The sequence below is a fragment of the Stegastes partitus genome, unplaced genomic scaffold, assembly GCF_000690725.1.
Source record: "Stegastes partitus isolate 25-593 unplaced genomic scaffold, Stegastes_partitus-1.0.2 Scaffold303, whole genome shotgun sequence".
NCBI lineage: Eukaryota > Metazoa > Chordata > Actinopteri > Pomacentridae > Stegastes > Stegastes partitus.
The window spans coordinates 269,450-289,967 of NW_007578034.1; the positions used below are offsets into that span (position 1 = coordinate 269,450).

General features: G+C 41.0%; 1 protein-coding gene across 1 annotated transcript; it reads right to left on the reverse strand.

The window, feature by feature from the left end:
- Positions 1 to 3,124: 3,124 nt before the first annotated feature.
- LOC103358331 (coiled-coil domain-containing protein 136-like) lies at positions 3,125 to 18,460 on the reverse strand. Its single transcript, XM_008283259.1, has 8 exons — positions 18,226 to 18,460; positions 13,889 to 13,963; positions 12,240 to 12,542; positions 11,126 to 11,243; positions 9,617 to 9,893; positions 9,339 to 9,470; positions 6,938 to 7,050; positions 3,125 to 5,386 (listed from the first exon to the last, which is right to left on the reverse strand). Exons 1-8 carry the CDS (start codon positions 18,458 to 18,460, stop codon positions 5,374 to 5,376), a joined length of 1,266 nt encoding a protein of 421 aa, XP_008281481.1. The 3' UTR covers positions 3,125 to 5,373.
- Positions 18,461 to 20,518: the final 2,058 nt, after the last annotated feature.

A 20,518-nucleotide genomic window follows, 5' to 3' on the forward strand; every position in this document is an offset into this window, starting at 1 on the left:
GAGCCCCGGGACGCGTCACTGTGCGGCTGTGATCATAGTCTATTTGCTCATCCATAAGGATAACGGGAGTCGGGGTCGGTTTACGCGGAGGAGGGGGCAGGGATTGGTCAGACCCCGAGCAGCGCAACAGTTGCGGCATGCGCCTTATTTTTAGGCGCTCCTATTTGGGCTGGTGGGTGGAGTGGGGGGGCTGGGACTGACCGATTGTTGTGAATGTGTGTCATGCTGCTCAGGGTCCAACAGGCTGAACAACTGAACTAAGAAAAGAAATGTGCAGCGAGTCCCTCTGTCCCACTAAGTTACCATTTTACGCGTGATAACTGTCAAAAAAGTGAGATTTCACTCATTAAAATCTCCAACTGAGGCCTCAGAGATAGACATTTTTAAGGATGAGGTCATTGTGGTAAAGATGAAGCAACGCATTGTTTGGCAGTTATCTGTCAGCACCAAGTGAAATGCATTTCTGTGTAGACAAGCCAAACCCTGGATACACTCTAAAAAATAATGCTTGAGCTGAAGGAGAAACATGAAAGCAACAATTTGAGTTTGGAAAACTTCTAATGATGTTATTTTGAACCATCAAACTGCACTGAGTTAGCAAAATCAAAACTTTTCCTCAACAGTCAAAGGTCCTTTTTAATTTTCACATTTTTTTTCTAATAATTAGTACCATAAACACAAGTTTATAAGCTAATTACTGAGAAAAATGATGTTGTTTCAATTGTTCCAGGTAATTTCACATTATTTTCTGTGTTATGTACTTCATTACCATATTTACAAACACATTTTTTTAAGTTGGCAAATTTTTTTTTTAAATAACTTGCTCCAACTAAATTTTCTGAATTTCTTTTTATGTTTCTGTTCTTGTAGCAGCTTTTAAGAAAGTAGTTCAATCACAATATTGCCAACAATTTACTTTTTATTCTGGACTGTAGTTGTGTATTTTAAACACGCAGTATTTAAATTTAGAAAACAAAAAACAACAAATCTGAGTTTAATTTACACACAATATTCAGTTGATGTAATCACCAACATTCTTGTGTCAAAGTAGCTCATCAAGATAATGTTTGAAACTTAAAAGGTTTTATTTTTTATCTTGCAGCCACACAGCTTATTCACGCGGTGGGAATACGTCCAATGAATTACTTTTCAGAATGAAGGTTATGAGATGATTTGGACTTTGATGTTCGTTCATTCACATTTCTGCTCTGTCATGTAAAACCATAGTAATATGTGTCCCATTTTGTGAAGATCCTAAATATTTTCTTTCAGCTCACAAAGTCTAAATTTTAAAAATTGCCTTCATTTTAAACATATTTTCAATTGCATGCAAATAGTAAATGAGCATCGTCTCCAACTCTGCTCAGTGACAGCGTGGTGGTGCTCATTGATGGTGAGGCTGCGTATTGAAATGCACCGGGGGAAGCTCGTAGAAATTTCAATGATCTGTGTACAAAATGAGTGAGTCAGAGTGAACGCTGTGTTTGCTGCAGGTTCGTGGATTGTCATGATGTTGTGACTCAGCACTCAGTGACATGCCAGTGACACCAGATGCCAGCAGCAGCCTTGATGAAGTAGTGGGAGGTAAGAATAACTGTGACAGATGCAGGAGGCATTCTCAGGATACTCACTGAGGCTTCAGCAGGGGTCCCCATATTGATCTCCCACCATGTAATAAGATACTCCAAACATTTCTGTGTATGTTTGTGTGTGTTTTCTTTTCTTCATAGTATTTTTAGCCATTTGTTAATAGGCTGTCACATACACAGTGTTGTCACCTGAATTAGGTCAGAGCCTCTCAGAAAGTTCAGTGAAGCTCCAGAACCATTTCACTTTGGTTTCCTTCCACACAGAGGATTTACTTCCCTTCTGATAGAAACAAATGGACCCATTGACATTCAAGTTTTACCCTCCTCTGCTCTGCTCATAAAACTATTCTGCTAGTTACGGTCAGACCTTGGCACTGCAGGATAATTGTGTGCTCACTTGAAGCATGCGCTGAATTATTCTCCAGTGATAATGAAAGCAAGTGATGTGTTATTTCTATTGTGAGACAGTTCTGTCAATAAATAATAATACTGGCAACGATGAAACAACACTGATTCATTTATCATCTCTCCAGAAAAGCATTTAACAAAAATGAAAAAAAGTTTTCTATCTTTTGTAGCGTCACGATAAAACGTCAACTGTCGCGTTTAAACGAAAGGATTGGAAGTTTATTTGAAGGAAGTTTGCAGACTCAGTTATATGAGAACATTTTTTAAAATTAGAGATATCCATCACTAATAAAACAAATGACAGTTATAACGTTAGAAACTAGTTTCCACCTACCGCCCTCGATAGAAAGTAAGTGTGTGTGTGAATAATTAAACTAAAGCAAAAGCTAAATCACAAATCTAGATCGGTTGACCTGGGCACCGTGGAGTTGGCATTACATCTCCGGAGATCGCCCATGGCTGCTCTCACTGTCAGCTTTCCACCTTTTTTTAATTAGCTTTTCCCCCTGTTAGCCTGTCAGTTGAAAATATTAAATATTTAAGAAGGGATTTGGGGAGAATTTGCTGGACAGATAGGCTGGAGGCCAAGGGCCGGTTGATTACATTTTGTTGGGGATCTGGATCTGATATTTAGACTGTTGACATTTTTTATTTCTTTGGCCGTAACTCTGACACAAAATGAGAAGGGGAGACTAGATTCAGAATCCAAAGGGGATATTTCCTCAGAAAGAAATTCAATGGAAACCTCTAGTGACAGATTGTCATTCGGTGAAGGTTATGCTAACTGTACATTACGACTAGTTTCCACTTTTAGATAATTAGCGTCACCTAAACCTGGAAACCCATTAGTCGTGGCAATGGAGTAATGAGTGTAGCCTCATAAACAACGTTGACACATCAGTTCCCGCCATCTGTAAAGAAGCCATGTCTCTGAGCTTATGTCACGTCTCTGGAGTGAAGGTTATTAATATCTACGCGACTCGTGTAACGTGACGCCAGCAGAGCGACGGTTCTTGCTCAGGTTGACTCCCGACGTTTTCATGAATGGGATTCCACGAGACCTTCAACCTTGTGACTGTAATAGCAGATGAGGCCACCAACCAGGAAAAGAAAGCTCGCAGACGTCATGTGGGTCGGGAATATTTATTTTCTCAAGTCATTTACAGTGCAAAATAGACCTCCAGGTAACAAAATAGCCACAGCTATATTGAAAACAACAATGCTATCCACATGTAAAGCAACAAGCTGAGAAACACTTTGAAGCCTCTGAAACTATGACGGCTAATTCGTGAAATAAGCTCAGAAATAATGATAAATAAGAATCTGACAGTATTCAGTTAATGGAATTCGATTTCTATTGCAAAATGATCAAATAGTGACAACATTTGCAGTCCAATGGCACATTATTTACTTAATCTATGTTCATACGTAGAGATAACAATGGTCAGGCATCGCTCAACAAGGTTCTGCGTTTGGACGTTTCAGAAAAGATTTAAACATATTTCTGAAATATAACAGACTTAAAAAACCAGAAGTCGAATTAGGTTTTCTGGCAACTAAGGTCAACTGCAATCTAAACACATGCAATGACGACACCGCCTTTAAACATAGAGGTACTGAAAATGGCCAGCAGTGCCAGCCATTCTTCTGAATAACGTCACCATAAATAAACATTTACATAGCATATAATTTGGCTATCAAATATACGATGCTCTTTCAAAATAGAATAAACCTTTCTACAAAGCTAGTACAAATGGATTTAAGAAATATCTCTCCCATAGTACTGTATGTCACATCTATTTACATGAAATACAAAGTAACAGTATCCACATAACAAACATAAATCATATATTGTGCTTCTATATGTTTTTCTAGCATGCTTGTTTCAGTTCTAAAAGTTTTCCACACAAAAAAAAAAATTCACAAACAGAATCCTTCAACACATACGTAGGATTTTCAGAACTGATGCTTAGACTAAATCTTTCTCACAGCTTCCTATTTACATAGTTTGGACCCATATCAGTGTATATATTGGCCTCACAAACTTTACTGCATTAATGGTTTAATCCATCTGCAACCGAATGTCAACTGGTGTTTATCAGATACGCTGCCAGCTGACAATCGACCTTCTCACACTTTGTACCTTCAGTAATCCGCCATCACCACAAAAGTTACTAACAATACACTTGGAAAAACCAAGCCGATTGAAAAAGAAAAAACACGTTTATTTCTCCACAATCAAACTGACATTGAGTTGAAATGTATGAAAACATAACAACATGTTTCGATCATCCCAGGATTTACTCCCAAAGTTGCTGTGATATATTTACTAGTACATAACAAGGAAAATCCTACTACAGGTGTAACAATGCAGCTTGGGCTGCAAGATTTGAAAGTGTGAGTATTCAAGATGAGTTAAGCTCACTGCACTGGCTTTCTGGCTTGTTAGTTTACTGATAATTAAAGGGGAAAGAGCTCCAGAGAGTCCACCCACCAGGGGTGACATGCCTTATTATACACTAAGCCTGGATTGACAGGTGCTCGGTTAGCCTTACCTGTGCGTCGTGCAGCTGCATGCCAATGGAACAAACCGATATCTAATGGAAGGTCAGAATAACACTGGCAGGATAATATTTGTGGGAGACTGTTAGACTTGGTAATTCATGATGATTTTGTGACCTCTAAACCACTTTGGCAGTATTTTGCATTTATTGCATTTAGTACTTTGAGGGCTAGTTAAAAGCACTTTCTGTTAATGTTTTAAGGGTGTTACATATGTACATTTCGGGCCTTTCAGTGCATTGTGTCCAGGCTGAAAATTCATCATTATTATTATAAGAGACACCTATGAACAATAATAAAAATAAAAAAATAAAACAACAAATAAATAAATAATGATTAAATAAAGTCAAACCCATTTGGTGCACATTAATAATCAAGACCTTCATTTTGTCACATTGTTAAAGGAGAGAAAAGTAACATTCACAGACACAGAGGAGGGATGACACAGCACTAGCATACATTTAGCGGACACATCAGTCCTCGTGTGGGCAATCTGCAGGTCAGCTCATCTTCGTTTTCAGTCCCAAGCGAGACCGAGCACATTTTTCTCAGTCTCCGTGTGCATGTAGTACCATCTCATTAGAGATAAAAAAAACTTCCAACAGGTTTTTCTACTACACAGTTCTATCACATTTAGATCATTCCAGTTCAGTCTGTAGACGTGGAAGGAGAGAACGAGGGCTGGTCTGAAGCGGACGTCCGTCCCTGTGCAGTTGTTACCCATCCAATCAACAGCGGATGAGAGCTCTCAATAAGCTCGTCATCACTAGTAGCACTGCTGCGGCGGCAGTGATAGTCACAATGGAGTTCCAACCTACCTCACTCCCCTGAGGGAAGACATGAAAAGAGCAGCGTTAAGAGCCCACAAAGGCAAAGTCATCATCTCTCACAGACAAACCACACACGGCCTTTTTAAGGAATAGTTCCACATTTTGGGAAATACGCATTTTTGCTGTATTGTAGAGAGAAAAATAAAAAGATTGTCACGACTCTCATGTGCGTACGGACCAATATAGAACTGGAGTCTGGAGGTGATTAGCTTAGCTTAGCATTAAACCTGGAGCATAGGCAAGTGCACAAATGCTCAATAATTAACACACTGTTTCTAGTTTAGCTTAAACCACACTCAATTTTTTTTTTTTTTTTAAATCCAATTACAAACATGTTCTTTGGCCTTGCCTCCACTGGTTGTGGTGACCACCTCATGATCTCAACTCCCGCCAAGACAACAAATTGCTTCAGAAAAGTGGCATATTTATTTCGTTTTTGGACTACGTTAGCTGTTTTCTCCAGTTTCTAGCCTTTTTGCTAAGCTCAGACAAGTGTCGCCAAGCAGCAGCTTCATATTTACCACAAAGACATGAGAGTGGCAACAATTTTCTCATCCAATCCTTGGCAAGAATGAGAATTAAACCTATTTCCCAAAATATTGAACTCTTCCTGTGAATTACTCAAGCAGTGCCGTTCAAGTAAACATTTGGTTATACTTTGCCAAACTGCCCACCAGTCCCATGTCCACCTTAAATACTTAACATCATTTATTGCAAATTAACTTCATTCACTGGAGATTTATTTAGACAGCTTTTTATTTTTCAGTTTAAACTCTCCCATAAAGACTAAACGAGCCCTGAACACAAAGATTTCTAACTATTAATATTAAAGAGTATAAATCACCAAAAATAACAGAAAAACATTTGCCTCAAGTGCTATTTAGTCATGCAGACACTTCTGTTTTTATTTGAACAGATTTTCATTTTGTTAAACTCAACCACAACACAGTGAATTGTCTTTTGATTTTAATTGCAGCAAAGAGCACTGAAGTCATGCTTATGTTTGCTGATTTGCATCAGCTGTTTTTTTCATGCCTCAGAATCACTGGTTCATTCATCAGCTGTTTGGCTACCAGCTAAGCATTTTCATTCAGTCCTATTTCTGGTAATGCCGAATTATTAAGTCCATGTGTGTTTACGGGGGATTTTTTTTCTTCGAGCCAAATAATAATTTCTGTTTGGATTCTTTCAGAGCTGAATCCAAAAAATTGTTTTTTGGGGGGGGGGGGGTTGTTACCTACGGAAACCGTTTGCCGTAAAGTGCCTCTAGTGTCTAACTGAACCACTTTCTGCTTTAGAAATGTTTGCAATGGAAACTGTAGTGAGTTTATTAGGGAAGGTTAGGAGTAATCCGAAACAAAACTCCTATCACCCCCCAGTTCTGACTTCTAAAACCTGAGCCAAAAAAAAGAACTGCAGTATTTGTACATCTAGATACAACTACAGGTGAGCAAAAAGGTCTTCTATTTTTGGAATTCGGGTAAACCAATCGGCTGTAAGAACCATACGCAGCATTATACATCAGACAGAGATAAGCTCCTCCCATACCTTGCTCTCTGGGACGCCAGCTCCGACAACCAGCACCAGACCACAGCCACAATTACAATCATTCCTATGAAGGGGATGGAGAGAACAGGGTGCTCAGACGGATGGATGAATCTCTGAGGAGGGAACAAAAACAAACACAAGGACCATGGAGATGAAGGGGATGAATGAATGGATGGGCTGAGGTAGCCAAATCATAAACACACAGATAAGGAGCCGTGCCAACAACACAAACGGACCACCACGACAAAAAGAAAATCACTAAATTAAAAGCGTGGCATGGGCTGTGATTTATACAAGAAGGGTTGTGATGGAGTGATTACCATTTCCCATTAAACAAACAATGCGTAACTCAACGGTGACATAAACATCAACTCAACGTGAGTATGTGTGAGCAGTCCTGTGCGGCATTTACTGGCCGCTTGTGATGTTATGGTGGCAAATAAAAAAAGACATAGAGCATGAATGATGTGACGAGTATATGGAGGTATTTCAGTCTCTCTATCCTCATTTTGTACTTAATTTGTTTTTATGTTTTGCAAAGATTTGTCGTCAGACAGGCTGAGAGGTCATGGACATTCAGAGAACAAGGACAGCATCAGAGACAGGCACGGGTAGACAGTTTGACACAACGCAGAGACATCTCATCACGGCTGTTGCAGACAAAACACAGAGGTTCAGTTCTGATTGTTTTTGTTGTTGTTTTTTTCAAACATAAAGGGCCACATTAGTTTTCATACTTTATATTGCTGCCAACCCTTTTCTAAAGCTTATTATTTCTGGACATATCTCTGGATTTTTGGATATTTATATTTCCTGACCTTTTAGACAGCAGTTGCTGCCCAGTCTGTATAGAAATCAACTTTCAGAAAGCACAGCATCAGTCAGCGCTGCAATCCAAATCTTAAAGTATATCTTCAGAAAGTCACACCTGGAAGACGAACACTAAGCAAAAACACCTTGATGTCTTGAAAAAATATACACATGTGACAAATTAATGGAAAAACCTCCATTAAGTGGGGTCTGATAGTGATGTCTTGGGACATCACATTACACCACAACAAGTTCATTGCTCCTAGTTACCGACTGTCCAGTCTTTTAACCTCTACTGGAGGGATGAACACCATTCTTTCAAAAAGATATTCCCTCATTTGGTGTTTTGATGATGCTGGCGGAGAGCGCAGTCTAACATGTTGGTCCAAAATCTCACATATGTGTACCATTGGGTTGAGGTCTGGTGCCTGTGAAGGCCACAGCGTATGATTCACATTATTTTCATACTCAATAAACCACTGAGTGACCCCTCGTGTCCTATTGATGGGGACATTGTCATCCTGGGAGAGTCTGTCACTCCTACCGGGATAGAAATGTTTCATCACAGGATGAAGGTTATCACTCAGAACAACTTTGTATTGATTTGCAGTGACTCTTCCCTCTAAGGGGACAAGTGGAGCCAAATCATGTCAGCAAAATGCCCCCCACAGCATAACAGAGCCACCAGATGTCCTCACTGTAGGGGTCAAGGGTTCTCTTTTTTTTTTCCTTTAATTTGTCAACCGTCTGCATTTAAATCAGGTGTTGTTGCTTCTTGAGTTAAGCAACTCATAGTTGAGCGCTTGAATACGCAAATCCTGCTGGATTTTTTAGAATTACCTATGCTTTCAAGTGGTAAGACTAGTGTTGCCATAAATGGGCATGGAATTAACTGTGTTAAGTTTCAGTTCACTGAAAGTAGATTTTCCCACAGCATCTTATTAAAAGGAATAGAAACTGGTCTGATGTTAGGGGGAAAGTACAAAATAAAGGAAAAAATTGCTGCGCTGCAAAAGTCCTTTAATTACTTTTGCTCTATTGTAAAATTTCTAAAGCGAACATAAAGGCTTCAGTGGCGCAATATGCATTATTTCCCCTGGTGCCTGAATGCTTTTTCTCAGGTTTAGTGTTTTTGTCCAACAGCAGTATTTAAGCATTGCTGTCACAGGGAGGTTAGGACACAGACACAGCGGGGGGAATGTTCCCCAGCCCAAAGCACACAATAAATACTGATATGGGCTGACAGCACAGGTCAGCTCATATCAAAACATATATTGCTACAGTATGGGACACATAAAAAAGTGGGCTCAACAGACACAGGATACAGCAGGGTGTAATGTGAGGATTGTTAGTCGACATCGTGGCTGCAAAGATAAAGCTTTATACTTCTTTAATCACTTAGAAATCGTGACTGGAAATGTTAGAATCAATTCACATCAGTTATGACATAAGGTAAATTACGCCTTGAGTTCAGAATGCAATGATCAATAAATATTCTATCATTAATCACTCAAAGCTGTACAGCATTTACATTTAGTTTCTCTAATTCTGAGGCCCGTCCCATTGCGGCCTCGGACAGCTGGTTCCTCACCTGAGTCCCTCCTGACAGCTTCTCCAGCTCGGCCTTGCAGCGCTGCAGCTCCTCCTCCAGCTCGGCTCGTTCCTTCTGGCTGCTGTCGTACAGTATCTGCAGCTCCTGCAGCTCCAACTTCAGACCGTCACACTGGGGGACACACAGGTCGAACATTCAGTCTCCAACACCAAATTCATTGTAACTGATTGAATTTATTGCACCCAAAACCAAATAGAAAGTTCTCAAATCTGATCCAAACCTGTGCATGTTTTACTAACATTTCTAAGACACCTTACCTCCCTCTGAACCTGTGAGGCCTTCTCCTCTGCCTGTTTCAGCTGGTCTCTCAGGGAGAAGATCTCCCCGATGCCTCCGTTCCAGCTCGTCGGCGTCACCGGCTTCCCATCAAACGAGATATTCTTCTGGATGGAGGCGTCCACCAGGCGACAGTTCTCAGACTGGGCCATGGTCATGTAGCTCTCTGTCATGACCTCATCTGAGCCGGTCTCCATCTCCTTCACCTCCGTGCCCTCGACTCCATCCTCCTCTTTCAGCGACAGGTAGACACTAGAGCTGTAAGGTGGAGATGAGAGCTCAAAAAGGAGCTCCAAACGCTTTGATTGAACAAAGAACAGACACCGTTGCTGTTTTATGTGATTACACAGTGAGCTTTTTCTTTTTTTTTTTTCTTGTCACATACAGAATTTGCCTTCCAAACACATTCAAACCCCTGGGAAGTTTTCCTCTTTATCGCTTTTCAACACTGAATCATGGCTTTTTCAAAATGAATGCACAAAAAGACGACTCTTTCATGCTAAAATGAAAACAGATTCATACAAAGTACTGTCAATTAAAATGATTGCGTCAGTCTTTTCCCCCTTCTAAAGTGACTCACCAGTTTAACACAGGTGCAGTTAGTTGCTGCTAGTTGGTGAAGTCACGCAGTGAAATAAAGATCAAGTGAGTGCAGCGATTGTGTTTTAAGTGATTGTTGTATAAAGACACCTGTAACTGGAAGGTCTAGTCACTGGTGAATCAGTACTCCCGGCTGTGACTACACAAAAGAACACTCCCAATAACCCTGCTTATTGAAAAGCATAAATCAGGGCGACGAATACTAGAAAGTTTTCATGCCGCTGAGCAGTACAGTTAAATCCATCATTAAGAAATGGAAGGAACAGGGCACATGCACAAATCTGCCCAGAGCAGGCAGTACTTAAAAACTGAGTGACAAGAAAGGACTCCTCTAAAGGAGTTACAAGCTTCAGTGGCTAAGATTGGAGCAGCAACAACTGTTCTTCACCTGTGAGGGCTTTATGGGAGAGGGGCAAAACAAGGAAGCTTCCAAGGAGGGGTGAATACTCTGGAGAGACACTGTAGAGTGCTCAGTAAGTCATGCACAGACGTCTGATAACTAATGGAGACACTGATTTCTAATTATTCGGTTTCAGGGGCTTTAATTAAGAATTGTTTTGATAAATCACATTATTACTTTATTTATTATCAGTTAATTCCTGCTTCGTCTACAAATTGCTTGAAAATAGTAAAAACGACACTGATGAATATTTGAGGCCACGTTTGAAAGAACTTTCTCAATATGAGTTTTAATTGTTTATCAATTAATGACCAAATGGTTTCCGCGGTTATGTGCAATCTTTTACATGATGTGACAAATTCACTGCAGCGATTAAGCAGCTGCTCAGTGTTTTCTAAATGGCTGTGACGAGGGTTAGTATTCCAGAGGCTATCCCCTCCAGCTGATCTGCGGTGCACAGCTGATGAGCGAGCAGGCATTGACCTCTCACCATGTCCTCTGTCTCTGCAGCAGCTGCAGCCTCTCCGAGAGACGTCTGTTGTCCTCCTTCAGGGTTTGACACTCCTCCCTCAGCGTACGACACTCCTCCTTCAGCAGGTCCACATCACCTGCCGGAACAAGGAAGGTCAGCCATGATGGTATGAAAAGAGGTGAGTCATCTTTAATGTCACTGCTGGTAGATTTAGCATCGTTACAACACACTGAAACACATGAAAGTAAACAGCTTCTTGAATAGATCACCTTCTCGCCAGAAGTCCTACAACTTCCCCAGTTCTATTCTCCTTTCAAATTAAACCCCGAGCCTGAGTTCGATTATACTTGCATACGAAATACATTTTGGGTGATGTTCTCATGAAAGAGCACAACAGTTACATAACATGAAGTCCCCCTCCCTCAGTCCCACCCGAGGCCCAGCTGCAGAGCCCAGCGGTGACATCATGTGCTAGAAGTGCGTCCCTCCCCGTAATGACTTCACGCTCTTGGTATCCTAAATACACACACATCTGCACACACACACACACCACTCCCTTTGCAACGCTCAGCAATCACATTTGCAATTTGTAATATTTATTGAACCCCGCGAATGATTTATGGTCTTGACTGCAGGATGCTAACATGATGCGAGGGAATAAGGCCATCCATAACCTCGTGTTTTGTTTTCATAATATCAGCCACAAAGACTGATCGCAGGCTATTTGTGCTAGCAGCAAGCTGGATAAATTCCATAGCGTAAGCAGAGACAGTCGGTCCATGTGTGTGTCTTTAATGGGCTTTTCTCACTCATGGCTGTTTACACATGGTGTGAAGATACAAGTGTAAAACCATGACTTATGTTTTTGTATTTTTCATGTCCTGTATGTAAAGTAACATTGCATGGACTCTAATGAAAACACCTCCATTCTTTAATCCTCCTTCTCTGACATCCACCTGTGATGGTGTCCATCTAGTGCTTTATATTGTTAATTGACAGATTTTGTAGACAAACTGTTTTCACAAGGGTCTTTTTTGTTTTTGTAAATTCTTGCACAAAAAGCTTCCTATGATGGTTTCCGTGTTTCTACTCTTTATTTACTGCACTGACTTCTCCCCTCCTCACCCCTCACCCTCTCTCCTCTCGGCCTCCCTGCGCTGGCTCTTCATGCTGATCTCGGCCCTCAGCGTGGTGATCTCCAGCTCGTACTCCTGGGTCTCTTCGCTGAGGCGCTGCAGCTCAGCCCGCCGGCGACACAGCTCCTCCTGCAGCGAGGCGATGTCGTTCTCCCTCTCTGCCGCCGCCTCCTCCGCCGCCTGTTGCAGCAGCAGCACCTCCTCCTGAGCGGCTCGCAGCTCCTCCTGGGCCTCGGCCAGCTCGCTCTCCTTCTCCTCCTCCAGGCTGTCCATCTCCTCCTGCACAGAGCGCAGCTGGGCTGTGGCAGGAGGAAGAGGAGGAGGAGGACATTGTTAGGTTTCCTTTAAGGAGGATGTGGGGGTGAGGCTGCGGTGTCAGTATGGGTGTGTATGTGTGTGTGTGTATGATCTCACCTGAGCCTGCATGTGTTTGTGTGTGTGGGTGGTGTGTTCTTGCATTTGTGTGTGTGTGTGTGTGTGTGTGTGTGTGGGTACTGTTGGAGAGAGGAGCTGATGTAACTTATGGTAACCATCACACTATTTTTTTCAGAGTTGGGTTTAGATGATTAGTTTAGCAGTTTCAGGGGGAAAAAATTTGTCTCCACCTCTCACCAACTTTGAGAACAATGCTACACTCCACCTTTTTCTATTTTTCGTCATCGCTCTCTTTTTTTGCTCAAGCACCAGGTTTGGAAAGCTCCTATTTTAAAAACAAACTATCTCTCGAATAAATGTGTAGGTTTTTCTTCCTCCTTTCTATCGGTTATCTTGTTTCTCTTTGACTTTTCAGTGAAAACCCCTTCCTGCCTGAATAAACTCAGATGTGCTTTTGCACCTTTGCTTTCTCTAAAATGTGCAGATCTACAAAATGCACTGCAAAACTATGTTGCTCAATATCAAGATTTAAAATCAGAGAAATTCAGTCGTACAAACTGGAAACCAATTCAGAAGAGAAACATCGATGCCGAAAGTCCCATCCTGCAAGCTGACAGGTTTGGCTCCTTGGAATGGATTGGTGAGTTAAATTTAAAACGCTCAAAGTTTGAATCTGTATTTCTCACACTCATCGGCAGTTTCAAGGTGAAAATACTCAGCCATATGCAGCCCTAACTGCTTATTCCTCTCATGTGTGTCTTCTAGCATATAAAAACACCAAATGGACAGTATAAAAAACAGATTTTAACCAGAGGGGGCCTTTATATTCACATGACTGAGCACACCTTATTAAAGTATTTTTTTTATTTATTTATTTTTTAAAGAATAACCTTTTCTCTGTCTTAATGGGTTTTTTTTCTAATGTGAGTTTATATATCTACTAAAAGAAAAACAAAAATTGCTCATAAAAAAAAGACAATGACCTGAAATCAATGAGCCTGAACAATTGCGCCATGTTCTAGTTCCCAACATGAATACGCTGCACTTTGTGTCCGACACGAGACAGAGCGGGTGAAACAAAAGAAAATCCATACAAGACATGGCACGAGATGGAAGTCTTCCTGAATAATGCTAAATTAGCAGCTTACACAGCAAAGTCATCATTGACCATAAGTATTGACAAAGGTAATAAATGGAATGAGCAATATATCGTTTGATCGTTGATAGAATGGCTGCTATTAATGAAGCTTTTGCTTTATTATGTTGATACCTTGTAGATTCTGGATCTGCCGGGTGAAGGCCTCGGCCTGATGGGCGCTCGCCAGACGCTCATCCTCCAACAGACCTGGTGGAGAGGAGGGACGGAGAGTGTGTCAAGAGATAAGAGGAAAAAGTGAGTTCAGCAGACCAATAGAAAGATGACAACCTTGATAAGCTGCTCAACCTTGAGGCACGACTGCATGACACAAAGCTCTGTGTGTCTGCCTGTAGGATAAATTCACTGAATAGTACACGAGCACACCATCAGCATGAGTCTAGGAAGTGTTTTTGGTGTGTATTATTTCCTAATTTTCCTTTTTATTAGTCATACTCTCTTGAATCTAGCAACTTTTAGGGACAGCGGGAGAAAATAAAGCTGATTATTTTGGCTGCAGTTTTCACAGCTTTGGGTTTGCTGCTATTTTTTGACTTTCTATTTGTTTTTTGGTCCCTATTGGTATGTGTCACGCCAAGTAAATGCTGTCGTGTATTTCAAGCAGATCCACTGATGGTTTTATCACAACAACAACAGCAACTAGTTGAATAAAGAGAAAAGCCAGTTGAGTCTGCGTGTTCCTGAAGAATCAATTAAACCAAAAATCTTTCAAATATATATGTAGATAGAATGCTATGGGAGATTTTTTAAAAGATCACTGAAAAATAACACCATTAATAGTTTTCATGAATCAGTTTACATCATATGGAATGCAGTAAGCATGAAAATCTATATTTGGTGTGACGACCCCAATCTATAGAATCTATACTCCAAGGTTTTCACAGTTAGGTTGTTAGAAGCATCTTAGAGAACTTGTCTTGTTGTCTTCTGTCTTTTCATGTAAACCCAGACTGACCCTGCGATGTTGAGATCAGGACTCCGTGGGGGTCGTACCATCTGTTCCAGGACTCCTTGTTCTTCTTGTGGCTGAAGATAGTTCTTTATGACTGCGCAACTATTTTGGGACGGATCAGATGCCTTGTTGATGATTTTGTGTGATGGATAAGAATGTGAGTGCTTAAAACATTTGCACAGTGCTGTATATATACGTATATATTTCTTACTATCCATCCATGTCTAGTTATATTATAGCTTTAACTTTTCAAAATGTGAATTGAATACTGTCTGCTTCCCACCACTTTGATCCAGACTGATCTCAACATCTCCAGCTTAGACTGCCGCTTTCCTGTAGTGCCATCAGCAGGGAAAATTTTTAATTAGTCCCAACTTTGGTTTATGATCAAATACCTGCAAAGCTAATGACATTCTCAGCAGCCTCAGGTGTACTTTGTGTTTACTGCTGCTGAACAAACTTTAGTGCACTGATAAACTTAGAACATAGTAAAGATAACTGCTAAACATCAGCATTTTGCCATTATCTCAATATAAGCAGGTACCACCTCACAGGGCTCTTTAGTTCTAGATGTTTAAATCATATTTAAAACTTACTTTAATCAATTTTCATGGGGATTATCCGGAAAACTGGCAATGCAAACATGTCTTTGAACTTTCGAAATATAATCTTTTGATGCCGTTAGCACCACAAACTAATCCATTAACCCAGATACATCACAGCAGTGCGAGGGCAGAAATCTAAAACCAAAACTACAGCATCCTTTTGCATGGATCAGCTGCCAGCAGACTGAACAGCTGACTTTTCCCAGAGAGACCTGACCAGTACTGATTTCTGACTGCGGTCTAACACACTCGGTCTGGAAGCTTCCCTCAGCGCGCACGCAGTTGTCTGAGGAATGCCTCGACCGCTGCCAGACCAACGACTGAGCTCACCACACCATGTCTCTTAGAGTGACGCGTAGTCGAATGCACACACTCATAAATGTGCACACACACTGTGGCCTCATACCGAAGGCCTGAGTCACCGCTGGTGTCCCCGAACATTAAGCTCACCATTTCTAAGGTATGATGTGAGGCTCTATTCAGCAGCTGTGAGCCACTGAGCATGTCAGTAGCCATATATAAACAGTTACGCTTCTCCATGTCCAATTAGGTTGTCAAGAACAGAGATGTCTCTGGTGGGAAGTTAAGCTGTTCTGAGAAGTGAAGCTTTCTTCTGGGAGTGTGACTCAATTTATATTGTCAAAAAACAAACCTTCACTGAGATGCAACATTTTAATGTTTACTGTAATCATAGTTAGGGTGAAGATGTTGAGATTTCAACAGGAATTCATGACACCTACAATATTAATTAAGTCATTTCATAGAGCCAGAGGACTCCAAACACCAGAGGAGCCAAAATGTGACTATTTGAGATGTGATTTTACATTCCCCTGAACCGTGAGCAGTTTCTGGACATTTTCTTTGCTCCTGTTATATTTTTTACTCACTGTGAGCTCAATGTTACTGCTAAAGTCCTAAACCTCTATGGAAACAGCACAACCATAGCTACAAGCAGATTTAAAAAATGTTTTCTGTGCAGTATGACACGATGCCATCACTCATAAAAAATAAAAAATAATAATTTCTTTATTTATTTTATAAAAATTAAATTTAAAAAAATCTGTAATCAACATGTGCAACATTTTTCTATTTGTTGTTCAGTTGTTGCAAACACTGTGGAAAAAAATTGTGACTCTACATAATATGGATATTTTACTACTTACATTTCTAATTTGTTTCCATCCTTGTCTCCTGTCTGCTCTGTGTAGACACAGAGTTCAACCCAGTCCAGCCAAAAAACATCCCTGAAATTTTGTCACGTGACTTGTGGTCACAGCTGAGCCACTAATGACACCAAGAGCCACAGAATTTTTGGTTTTTACAGAATCTGGTGCAAATGGTTTATTTTCGATACATTTTTTTAATGAGACTTGTAGAATAAGAAGATTTTTGACGACATTCTTTTATTCTAAACTTGGATTTGGTTCATTTTTCTGACGTGTCACATATGAGTAGTTCAAGAATAGTGTCTTTCTGTTTTTACAGTTTCTGACTCTGATAAAATGTGCGACTTTTTTCTTAAAGATAATATTCCTTTTAAACTCCAAGGTGGGTTTTGGGGTTCAGAGGGTTAATAAAATTTAGCTCATTAATAATTTCCCATTGATTATTTGCGTTTTTCTGCTTTCCTTGCAGGTGCACTGCAGACGCGTCCATTTTACAAGAGCAATTTGCAGGTAGTGTGGGTTTGCAGTTTGCACATTTGACAAATGGCAGCGGATGACAAACTGCTAATAAATTCATGAAGCAGACTCTCGGTTTTAAACAGTGAATCATGTCAAAATGAGAAGAGAGGGAAGATTATCTCATGCTGCAAATTTTAGCTTGCATCTTGCAAATTTGGTGAAACAGGCCCTACTTAGCATGGCATACCACTTTTTAGTAAACTGTGGCAGGCTTTTAATTTAGCTCATGTTTATGCGAGGGAAGTACAATTATAGACTGCAGATGTGTCTAATTGCTCTTCATCTGCTATATAATTTTCCCACCAGTTTGACTCAGTGCAGTTTTTCTGTTAGATTTCTATTTTTTTCAGCTGCCCCAGTCAGGGACATTCTTGTTACCATAACTGTTAGTCATAGTAGTGGACAAAAATATAACACCCCTGTTGACAAGGGTAGTTTCCCTTTGAATTTCAGATGGATTTAGGGTATTTGGTTGGATGATCGAGGATGTTTGCATTCAGCTCCGTAGAGGTTTATCTGTATATTTATTAGCATCCCCATTAGCGGTGCCCTAAAGGATAGTAGTCTTCCTGTGGTCCATGTTAAACACATGCATTAAACACTCTTTAATTATTAAAAACAATAAACACTAAGCACATACAATGTCAAACTGCACAAAAACAGTGATAAAATGATCACATTTTTGAATAAATTTGTGAAGGAAACTCCATTTCTGAGCAGTTTGATGTTGTTTGGCAGCTAGTTCCAGGTAGAAGAGTTTCTATACAGACTGCATACAGTGGACGAGGTATTATCGGCTGATTTATTTTATGTGTTGCATACCCGTGACCATAAACAGTATATACTAATTGTCAGCAGAGAAACATGGTGCATTATTCTATTAAACATTTTTAATGAATAACAGTAGGCCTGACTATAATTTATCCTCCACAGTTACCTAAGATGCTTGTTATTGCATCTTGCACACATTAGTAGAAGAAAAGAGCACAGGAGAACTAATCCTGCTCCTCCGCTGAGTTCAATTTAAAGGTTTTTTTTTAAGTGTTTTTCAGCACCACTTGACCAGATCCTCCCACAGAGGCTGATTAAAGGTTACACATCTGTTCTGTGATAAAGCAAGATTAATGATTAAAGATATTTAATGATGAAAAAGAAATTGTGTAAGAACATTGTTTTAGTATTAATTATACCCAGAGCTGGAGTTCTCACCTTGCAGCTCGTGGAAGCTCTCCTGGTGTTTGTTGGAGGTCTCCCTGGCGTCCTCCAGCTCCAGCAACAGCTGTAGCACCTGGGCCCTCAGCTCCTCCAGCTCCTCCTCCTCTGTCAGGGGCTCGTTCTCCTTCTTCCTCTTCTCCTCCCCCTCGCCTTCCTCGTCCTTCAGCTTTTTTTCTTCCCCCTCCTCCTCCTCCTCCTCCCGTTCCTCCTGAGATCTCTCCTGGTCCATCTCCTCCTTCTCGTTGTTCTCCTCCAGGATGCCTCTCTCCTTGGCCGTTATCTCGTTGTCCATGGTGGGGCTGCTCTCAGCTTTCAGATCACAGAGGTCATCTGATGGAGAGACGACACCGATGTTAGAGGAGAAAAGCCAGAGAGGGCGGAAGGAAGAGAGAGATTTACAGGTGACAAGCCCCCTCTGTCATCACCTAAATTCAGTCATGACTTGATGCAGCACAAATTGTCTTTTCTTTTTGAATCAACAGCACCATCTTGTGATTAAAGTGGCATCGATTCCTTTGTCGACGAACCTCGATTTCGCCCATATACTCATTTAAGCTGAAACTAATTTAAACACACGGCATAATGGACAACCTTGCAATGTAATTAGAGCAGCAAAGATCGTGATCTTTTTCCTTCAGTGAATGCATCCACTAGAGAAAGGCCACGTGAGCCTAGAAATGTCAAACTGACTAGTGTTGAATTTTTTAGTGCTATAAGGTGTGAAAGTGTTCGTGACGTGTTTTTGTTTGCATTTTTAATAACTGATGATGGCACACGCATCACTTTGATTTCAATTGCTCAATCTGCACTGTGGATGTACGTGTCTGACCAGTAGGTGGAGCGAGTTAGCTGACACAATGCGGACAGAGAAGAGGGGGGGCCGGTATGCTGAAGCAATCACTATGACTCACCACTCAGCAATGCACCTCAAAGTCCATAATAACACAAGCTACCACTCATAGTAAGAGAGATGTGACACATATCTCCCTCTCATTACACTGTGTCATATCATGTGGTTGTCTGCTGCTTTTCTCTTTCCCTTTTTCTTTTTTTCCTTTTTTCTAAAATTTCTTTTATGAAGCTTTTCTTGTCACCCTGCCTGGCTTGGATCTGGAGTTGTTGTTAGTGTGGGCCTGTAAAACCAAATGAGACATTGTATATAATGTAGGGGCAATACAAATAAACTTGATTTGACATCTTAATAGTCGCTGCTTGCTAGAGCCACGGAGACAAATGCAGATCGGGTCAGAAAACTAGAAGGGAGAGCATAATTTACACCCAAACAGCACGACGGCACATTCCCATTTGAAGTCCCTTCCCATTAGTCAGATGAGACTTTTTTTTTTTCCGTGAGGCGGCAAGGACGGCCAGAGACAAATGGAGATTATATTCACAGTGTCGGTTTGTTCTCAGGAGCAATTTTTGAAGGTAAAAGATCACTTGTGCCCCAATTTCAGTCTCATCTGTGGCGACTCTGCTTACATCACACGCGCTGACCTGATATTATTTCACTCTTATTTCTCAATAACCTGCCCTCCGGGGTCAAGTCCATCTCAGGAAATAAATGAATATGTAGCATCGCACATTGGTGCTCCAACGGTCTCCGGGAACCTTCCAAATTGCTGTTTGTAGTCAGGAGGCGGTGTGAAGGAAGGGGAAGGAGAAACGATGTTTGCTGAGAGACGTGATGAGAAAAAGGGTGCAGCAGGGGACAGAGTGGAGCATTAACTACAGATCTATCTAATTAAGAGTGATGCTCACCGGTGTAATCTCGGCCCTGGGGATGCTTCCATTTCTTGAGATAATTATTTCTCTGCCTTGTTTTGCCCCCACTAGATGTAACTATTTCCATGTGCGCCATATTTTATCATATATCTATGACAGCCTTTTTCCTTCTTGTTTCATAATAATGTTAATTTAAACAACGCAGCCCCTGAGAGCCTTGTGAGAGGTTTCATGAGCACTGGGCTATTTTGTCATTAAATTTTGATGCCGGTGTAATGAGTTAGTCATAAAGAAGAGAGCCGGAGCACTGTAGCAGGGAGCAAGCCAGAGCTGCTTGTATAGCCAGCGGCTGCTAAAGGCCATCAAGAGACGAAAGACTTCCCACCGCATATCACTCACAGCCAAATCCTTCAGGACGCCGAGCTCAGGGTGTGATAGCTCGGAAAGCGTCGGTTCAAGTGGTCTCTGCTGTATTTTATTTTACTTTCAGGATTTTGTAAATGCAGCATCCAGGCCGCACTCACTGCAGCTGATCACAAACAAACTGAGGACTGTACACACT